Genomic DNA, 9,718 nt, shown 5'->3' on the forward strand with positions numbered 1-9,718 from the left:
ATGTCCACTGTGAAATAAAGTCTCATTTTACAGAAATAAATTGTGTTGATCCTCTTTTTCCAAACAATTTGTGATACCACAAAATCTGACATAAGAGACGAACTGTAGTGTCTACTGACATCTGTGGGTGGCTTTTTATGTTCATTCTATCACTGCTTTTTATATTATCTTTCTCGCACTATCAACACACTGGAACATATTTCGTTATTAAGTGACAAAGCAATTCATGAAGGCTTTGCCGCGCTACAGTAAAAACATCCGCAATTCAAGGCAATAGCTATCATATGGCACAGTTAATAATCGACCTGTCAACGACACAAAATCAACCGTGAATCGAAGTATCAACAAAGAAGGTCAATCTCTGGGTATGAGACGCTGATTGGATGACACTAAAGAGTCGCTCAGTGTTCTCGCGAGGTTTCGTGTGATGCATGAAAATGAGAGATGGCAATTGAAAACAAAACTGAAAATGATTTCGATACTGTCTTTACCAAAGACAGCTCCTTAGAATCATCATCGCATCATGAATACGACACTCCGCAAACAAGAATCTTCAAAATAATAGTGATCGGAGACTCCAATGTTGGAAAAACGTGCTTGACTTATAGATTTTGTGGAGGTAAATTTCTCAAAAACCCTGAAGCAACAATCGGGGTTGATTTCAGGGAGAGGACACTGGACCTCGATGGAGAAAATATCAAGGTATAAATAACATCTGATGCATTGTTATAGAACTACAAAATTGTTGAAAGGCATGCATACCTTCAGTCAGGCCCGTCACTATGGGCGGGCCTCAGGGGGCCAGGCCCCCCCACAGACGTGCTGGTGCCCCCCCAACTGGCAGCCAGATATTTAAAAAAAAAAAAAAAAAAAAAAAAATCATATTTTATGTTAAATGAAGACATTAAAATTGAGAAACAATAGTGTGTTTTTCATTTTGTTGGACGGGATTCTAGTGACAACCAATCATTTGAAAGTTGAAAGTTGAAAGTTGCACGTGACGCACGCTGCTGCTCCCGCCATTTCAGTTGTGTGAGATCTGCGCTTTTTGATGGATAAAGCTTTTTGAATAAAGATGGATATAAGAAAGTGGATTACCAGTAAATCCTCGAAAGGTGCAGCTGCACCCAACCCCGATGGACATACGTAGCACCAGCATTAGCGACTGTGGGCAGCCTGACACTAGCACCCTGACGGCTACCACTAGTGAGGTAAGTCCTACTAGCCCAACTGTTAGGGCTAGGGCTACTACTAGCCTTGCTAGCCCCCCGATGAAAGTTTTGTTACTTTTCGAGCCACCAAACAGACTGCTACAAAGCGAGAACATGGACCTGTTCACTGCGGTTACTCTTGTGAACAGTGCATCTGAATGCATAAAATCACTGTGCACAGAGGATGAGTTTACTGTGCTCTGGGACCTCTGCTCTCCTCCAGCCTCAGCCACTGACGAGGCTGGTCCCAGCTGTCCAACTAAGAGAAGACGCACAATTAACAAGAGCTTTGGTGCATTTGTAGTTGAAGGAACGGTTGGACAGTCACAGAGGGACACTGGCGAAAAGACAGAGTTCCTGAGAGTGTTTTACAGTGTTATTGATGCTGTGCAAGGAGAGATGGATGCGCGTTTTGGAGAGCGCAGCTGCAAGCTCATTGGTGCGCTGGCTGCTTTAAACCCAGAGGCCGAGGATTTCATGGATCCATCGAAGGTCACTCCTCTCCTAAGATTAGCTCGAACTGAAGTGGTTGAATCTGAATATGCTGTGGCTCGTGGTGGGTTCCTGGTAAAGAAGATGGAGGACACCTCGTTTCCCCCCAAAGATGGACAATGGACAATAGCCAATATTCTCAGTATACATTCCACTCAGCACTCCAGGCCATGCCAACTGTCATCCAAGCTTATACACTCGCCCTAACTTTGGGAGCGTCTACCGCGACTTGTGAAAACTATTTTTCAACACTTAAAAATGTTTTCTCTGAGCATCGGCGCAGCATGTTGCACAAGCGCAAGGCTCAACTGATTCAGCTTGCCTTCGAAAAGGACCTCACCCACAAGTTCAAGGATGAGTGGAAGGACTTACTGATGAGGAGATTCAGCACTGAAAAACGCCGCCTCCTTCTTTTCTGAGCCGGGTGTGTGTGTGTGTGTGTGTGTCCGTGTGAGCACACGCAGGGGCGTGTCCAGGGGGGGGCCAGGGGTGGCCCGTGCCACCCCTGAAATCTGATTGGCCACCCTAGGTGCCACCCTGATTGATTGGCTATCTGCCTAGTCACTCAGAGCAGAGGCCACTTCGCACCACGAGACAAACTTTTCGAACAGAACACATTTTTGATCAGCGGTGAGGTTTGATTGATTGATTGAAAACTTTATTAGAATGTTTGCAGAAGTAGGTACATGAAAGTACATATGGCAGGTGTGCTGGTCTTGGCGCTCCTGAAGAAATGTGAGTACCATTAATGGTTAGACTTTTGCATAGCTACATATAGGCTACGGTGTTGTGCTAGTGGTTAAAACGTTTTAGCTGTAACATTATATTTTGTAGTAGGCTACTCTGGTCTCTCATCATCCGATCTCAGCTTGCTAGTAAACCTGTCGTCGAAATGCTAGCTAATGCTAACGTTAGGCTATAGGCTAGGTAACGTCAGCTATATACATTTGAATGCTTGAGTATGTTTTGTTTGTGTATTGTGCAAGTTATAAAGTGACATGTGTTATGTGATGGTTAATGTTACAGTATGAAAAGAAATCAGAGCATTCAGGGTTTCTTCCAAAGAAAAAACCCCAAAAGGACAGAGCAGCAGGACAGAGAAGCCAGAGCTAATGTTAGTCAGTCAGAGGATGAGAGCCAGCTGGAGGATGTAGACCCAGTTAGCCCACAGCAAGAGCCTCCAGCTTCTGCTGTACACATGGGTATGTATGTAACATTCTGATAGCTCCAGATGTATTTTTAGTAAGCACTTATTTGATAACCGTGATAATGTAACATTGTGATTAATTGCTATACATTTAAACTAAAGCCGAATCTTGTCGATTAAGCCTGTAGGGGTATTCATATTGTATTCATTTGAGTTTGGTAGCTAACATCGGCCTACTTACAAAAAAGGCTGATTTTGTCATTATGACCATTTCTGTGATTTTGTAGAGTCAAACAAGGATACTGATGATGAAGGCTGCACATCAGCTTCACCTGCACATCAGGGTATGTTGTACAGTATACAATACATACAATATAAGCCATCTACTTCTCTGCTTTCAGGTTGTTATGAATACAACTATTACTACTATTACTATTACTACTACTATTAAATTGATACAACTATTACAATTCCTGCATTGCTTTTTTCAATTACCTGTTTACTTCAGTAGATGTGGCTTTGAATTTCTCGTAATCTGATTTCATTATTTGCCAAAACCAAGTTTACAATGGCAGCTTCCTGTACCCCGGTGAACATTTGGCATTTTTTCCCCCACAGTAGAGTAAATTGTACAGGAAACTTGAAACTTTACAGTTAAGAGAAGCAATTAGAAAAAATTGTAAGAAAAAGAAAGGAGAGGCAGCTAGTTTTTTATGTTAATGTAACATATGTTTAAGAATTATTGTTTTTCCTTGTACCTGTACAGTGTACAGTGTTTTTTGTTTTGTTTTGTGTTACAATTGGAGTGCCTGCATGTTATAGTGTACAAAATATGCTGGTTTGTTTAAAGAATAAAAAAACATCTGAGTTTAATATTACATTTGTATGGAGCCACTCTGTTGTGTTGTGATTGGTAGCACTGGGACTTTTAAACAGGGATTGTTATTTTAGGGTGTGTTCTCACTAGAACATTTGCTTCACTTGGAATCAGAGTTTAGGATGAAATTCGCTTTGCTCTGCGTTGTTTGGAGCTGTGAGAACGCACATTCGAAGTCACTCCCGGAGCAAACAACCAACACATGCTCCGGCGCTTGAAAAGGGTGGTTTCGCTCCGGTTAGAAACGACGCATCGAGGCTGTCCATAGGAAAACAACAGTGCATGCGTGTTGATCTGGATAAGAGCGGGACGAACGGGAAGTTTTCTATTTTCCTGACCAATCAACTACCACATCTGTTGCTTCAATTGCCTATGTTACTTTGTTTACATAAAGGGCTGTGAGAACGCAAATCAGAAATAATTTATGCAACAATGTTGCAAACTTATCCGCTTGCTCTGGGTCATGATTCAGATTTTCATGTAAGAACATGACCTTAGTAGCCCAATTAAAGTATACAATGGGGAGTGGAGACAGAAATGGTAATAAAAAGCACAAAATGGTGTGTACAAATTCACCAGAATGCAGGGAATTAAGTGTTAAATTCTCAAAATTGTGCCACCCATGCATAACAAGGTGCCCCACCTGGGCCACCCCAGTGAAAAAGGTCTGGACACGCCACTGAGCACACGCCGTGGTGATGTTTTGCTAGTTGTATTCTCGACAGCTTTTTCAACTGGAGAGATGAGCTGTTTGCACGGTTATGCTATATTTAATGTGCTTTGTGTATAACGTGTTCAATGATGAGGATCTGGCTGATCCTATTTGCTGTAGATGGGTGGTTTTAATGTGATGATCACACGATCGGTCGGTCATACTGTATCCCTTTTGGAAGTGCACTGATTGCGTGCCAGTCTCCTAATTTTAGTTACGTAGGCTATCCCTGGCATTTATTTAATTCTTGTTCTTGTAAGTGTGCTGGGTTGGTGCCAATTATTGACCTGTGCGCATTGTAATGCACAACTTGGCCTCTCCACGCTATAAAGTAACTTGCATTCAAATAATTTTAGCTTAGGCCTACTCGGGTCGACAAGGCCTTGTAATAAACCAGCTTCGCCTGTGTTTATTGTTATGTTATTTGCTGCATTCTGATAATTTTAGGTCTAGTCTTCATCGGTAGGCTACGTGTCCAATTTAGCCTCTGCAACCTACTATGCATGTCAGTGTTGCATGACGAATACCATAGCATATCGGATTATATAAAATAGTTAATAATAATTGTGCCCCCCCATGCAGTTCATTGGCCCACCCTAAGACTGGGCCCTGGTGACGGGTCTGCCTTCAGTGATGGAACGCCACGTCACTGCTACTCCGCCATGACAGGCTTATAACGGAAAATTTAGGTGCATCATAGCCCATGTGTAACTATTATTTTTATTTTTATTTGGGTGTTCTGTTTATACAACAATGTAGGGCTGTTATATTTTAGATATCGCCTATATGATTATATTAATTAGATATGATATACACTTATAGTATAGTCACAACACCCCAATGAAAATATATAAATGATACTAGTAACAGATCGGGCTAGGTTCACTCCATCACTTGTTAATGCGGAAAGGCCTGTAATTAAAGGATCACACCACGCATGAAAAGGGTAACATACACAGCAAAAACCTCATTCATTTTCTATGACACAAACATGCAAAATGAATGTATGGAATTATATTCTAATAATCACTTGATCAGAAGCCAGACAGAAGCATACTCTCCATTACAATTAACAGGTGCATTTAATACTTAATATACTGATCTAGCAGTAGTAGTACTATACTACTCCAACAATGCACTTATTACTACTAAAACGACTACACTCCCTTCTCAGCTCCAGATCTGGGACACTGCAGGCCAGGAGCGCTTCAGGAAGAGCATGGTGGAGCATTACTACCGCAACGTCCACGCCATCGTCTTTGTGTACGACGTGACCAACCTCTCCTCCTTCGAGAGCCTCCCAGACTGGATCGAGGAGTGCGGCCGCCACTCTGTGTGCCCCATGGTGCCGCGCATCCTGGTTGGCAACAAGTGTGACCTGAGAGGTCGGCTGGAGGTGCCCACATCGCTGGCCCAACGTCTGGCCGACGGCTACGACTTCCCCCTGTTTGAAACCTCAGCCAAAGACCCCGCTGAGAAGGAGCATGTGGATGCCATCTTCCTCACACTGGCCTACAGGTTGAAGAGCCACAAACCCCTGAGACTGAGGCAGCCCAGTGAGAGTAGTGTAAGACAGCTGGGTTGTCAGAGAGACCATGAGGCCACTACTTGTCTGTGTTAATGAGGTCATCATAGCGGGTGTCGCTGGGTCCTACAGTGGCAGCATTCAATAATGTCTTCCTCTCTTCATTTCCTTTCCGTCATTATCACTGATCTGGAAAGGACAGTATAGGTTAAAGCAATATGGTGAAACATTACCAAGGGGATTCACTCACTGTGACCTGTCCAGGTCTTTTTGGATCAGTGTATAATCGAATGAAAGAAAGGAGACGGGGGAGGGGGAACAATTGATGCACGGCTCGAGTCTCAACACGATTCAGTACCATTCAATCTGATCTGATTGGGGTTTATATCACTTGGGCATTACTGTATTATGTGGTCAGTCTAGATTTTGAGACCCATTCCTTCATGATCCACTCCTGTACTGTATATCAGTGTTCTTCACTCCTGGGGGGTATTCCATCAACGTTTCTAAAAGAAAATCCAGGCTTATTTTTGATAATTTATCAAAATAAAGCTTTTTTTTAAATATATAAATGTTGCAGGATTTATCAAAATAAGCCTGGGTTGTCCTTTAGAGATGTTGAGGGAATACCCCCCTGGTCCTGGATGTGTGTTTGCCCTGCGATCACACTTACTGTAATTCAACTAATCAATATCCTGACGCTAAGTTGCAATCAATTATCTGAGGATAAGTTGATTAGTGGAATCAGGTGTTAGACTGGGACACAGACATGCTGGTGGACCAGAAGTGAGACACACTGATCTAATGCTGACCTGCTCAACTCTGTTGGTTTGTGGGATCATGACAATTGAAATGGACATATCTGTGAAATGCATGTGAATATGATCATGTCTAATTATTTCAGCCTTGGTATTCATCTTCTGAATTTCAGTTTGGATAAAATGTTCTTCAGTATTGCAGCGAGAAAAAATGTGAACACCAAACCTCTGCAGATAATGATTTAAAGAGCTCACTCAAATAGTGACTTGACGATACAGCAATATGACGATACAAAATGCTAGCCTTTTTTATTTACATTTCAGTGCTTTTATCCTTCTGTTCCAGACAACATTGAAGCTAAAAGGGACCAATAAAGGGTTAACAGATGGATCGACTTGTAAAGAATGTACTGTCTTCAGGATAGATATTTTTAGAGCACTTTATTTTTTAGCTTACATTTATTTTATACCTGAATTGTACTAGAAAGTATCCGTTAGTAATGTTGTAGCATGAACTGATATGTTACCATTTATGGTATGGTCTTAATCATTGTCACTCCAAATTAAAGATTCCTGGAAACATGTGAATCACTCAGTGATCCAATTTTTTTCAAGGACATACAGTACACTAATATTACTTGTGGAATTGGTAAGTAGTGGAGTATATAAGAAGGCTGCTTTGTAACTGTACTGATTTTGTATTTTTACCTCACTCAAGTGTTGTCAAATTTCACAAAATGTTTCCATCAACACATTTTAAAGTTAAAGTATCTAGCCTACTGTTGTCTGCACTACATTTGAAAGAAATGCATACAAGCCAAAGCATAAACAAGACTTAACAACACACACAATCACAGGAATGGACACTACCTAGAAGGGATCTTCAACTTGAACCTATTTTGGTACATGATCATGGAACTATTTGGCTCCCAAGAGGGTTCATCAAAGGCGTTCTCCTGTACGAGGGACAAACCTCTTTACTGCGTCGCATTAGGCTATGAACGGGCCCCCCTAGTGGAGAGTCGTGGTAACTCACAGGTTTGAACAAATCTGACGTCTCGGTTTATTACTGTAGTATGGCATTGGGCAGAATGGAGACCAAACCAGTGATAACCTGCCTCAAAAGCCTTCTCATCGTTTACTCCTTCGTATTTTGGGTAAGTAAACACGATCGTTAGTTTATTCGTGCACAGAGATAATTGTTTTCATTTTTTATGAGGTTATTATCGGGCCGACAGTATTTTCCCAGTTTGTTGTGAGGCGCACCCGCGACGCGTCTAGAAAACAAGTGCATGCCAGTCCGCAATGACATGGGGACCGTTATCTTCCAACGGTGAATAGTCAGCCAACATGGTGGCCTAACCTTTCTGTTTTTATGTTTAGTGGGCTATAGGGTATATTGTTTTATAGCACTGCCTCCTGTATGATGCGTTTATAACCACACACTCTTGAATGTGAGGCCTTTCCTCCTCACTCAGTTGTTACTGACACGCGTGACATGTTCTTCCCAAAGCGCAGCATCATCTTTGTTATGACAAACAGAGGTTATCGTGAGCTTAGAATGATAAGGTTCTATCTCCGTTTAGGGTAGTTCAGAGATATTGAGCGTCAAAGTGTTTACATTCCATTATGTTCTGTGAGATGGAACCTTTGTATTTTATGAATTACTAACTCAAAAATGTCAACATTTTAAAAATAACACCACACAGGCATTAATAAACACCTAATGGATCAGATTATGTAAAAAAACTCAATTTTGACAAAAATGGAGATCATAGAACCTTATAATTCTAACGTCACGTTATATCTCTGTCAAAGCAGTATGGAGGAGAGGTAGTTGCCACACTGTGTTCTTGTCAACAGGCAGCACAGCAGTCATTACCACCACCATATCATGTTATTACAATGTTTTATGAATACGCTTTCGAATAGGCTTACATTTAATTGATAAAACTACATTTTTGCCGTGCCCGACAAAGGGTTCTTCGACCAATATTGTTCGTCGGCTGTCCCTGTAAGAGAATCCTTTGAAGAATCAAAGTGCCAATATTGATATGGCTACATGTCCTACACTGTGGCTTTACTGTCATTCGGAGAGATCTCCGGGAGTCAGGTTGGAGAAATGGATGCGTTCAGCACTAGGATTAGTGTACCCCCATACCCCCAACCTACCTAACCTGGGTTATAAGGTGGTATCATACCTGACCTTGGATCTGAACTCAAGAGGTTTCATCATTATTAGTCATGTCTGATCTTTCCCTCTGAGCATGCATACAGCTTGTCATTGATACTATCATTTATATTTAGTCAGGTCAAGGCAGCCCCAGTAACGTTCCCACACCCTAGTCTGCAGGATCAGGTGTCAGATGTCCCCCCCAGAGAGGGCTCATTGCGGTGGTCTCATAGCCATGGGAGTTCAACTTACTTCTCATTTCCGGGGGTCAGAGATAGAGAGATAGGGAGACAGGAAGCCGGGAGAGGTGGTCATGGTGGTGATTTGAATTCCTGGGATAGTTTGGGCCAGAGTTTCTCTGTCGTCAGATTGTCATGGCAGATGTCTTCCGGAACATGCCCCTCTCTCCATACTTCACATAGTGCAGATGCAGACATGGTGTAAGTCTGCACACTGGCATATGTTTCATGTTCTAGACATCCTGTTCTATTTTTTGTAACATAGCCTATGCTTGGGAGGGGGGGTGAAGGGGTCATCCATTGTAAAAAACAAAACAAAACACTGGAGTCTATTAAACTGCTCTACCAGTGTTGTGCCCGAATTCCAAACCAACCTCTAAACTCTAATCCTAAAACACTTCATTTAGATCTGAAAAAGTGGTTGCTAGAAGTAGGATTGCAATAGGGTTGAAATAGGATGATATTGCCCCTTGGCCGATCCCCCCTACCTCCTCAAACTGTCACAGTCTCTGATTTATCAGCAACATCAGAAACAACAAGAATACTGACTCTACCCCGTACAATGGCATCCATTTGGATCAGTT

General features: G+C 42.1%; 2 protein-coding genes across 2 annotated transcripts in view; both read left to right on the forward strand.

Moving 5' to 3' along the window:
- Positions 1–444: 444 nt before the first annotated feature.
- LOC308162719 (ras-related protein Rab-33B) lies at positions 445–6,060 on the forward strand (the record flags this gene model as incomplete). The annotated part of the gene is made up of 2 exons (XM_080536861.1): positions 445–702; positions 5,614–6,060. 2 exons carry the CDS (start codon positions 445–447, stop codon positions 6,058–6,060), a joined length of 705 nt encoding a protein of 234 aa, XP_080392987.1.
- A 1,738-nt stretch (positions 6,061–7,798) lies between these two features.
- The window catches only part of LOC308163160 (tetraspanin-7-like), a gene marked incomplete at both ends in the record, with an annotated part of 5,981 nt that continues 4,061 nt past the window's right edge, over positions 7,799–9,718 (forward strand). Inside the window, one exon of the mRNA XM_080537347.1 lies at positions 7,799–7,879. Coding sequence (XP_080393473.1) covers positions 7,799–7,879 — 81 coding nt within the window. The remainder of the gene's footprint in view (positions 7,880–9,718) is intronic.

This window comes from Nansenia antarctica (genome assembly GCF_963989245.1).
Source record: "Nansenia antarctica genome assembly, chromosome: 7".
In the NCBI taxonomy this organism is placed as follows: domain Eukaryota; kingdom Metazoa; phylum Chordata; class Actinopteri; order Argentiniformes; family Microstomatidae; genus Nansenia; species Nansenia antarctica.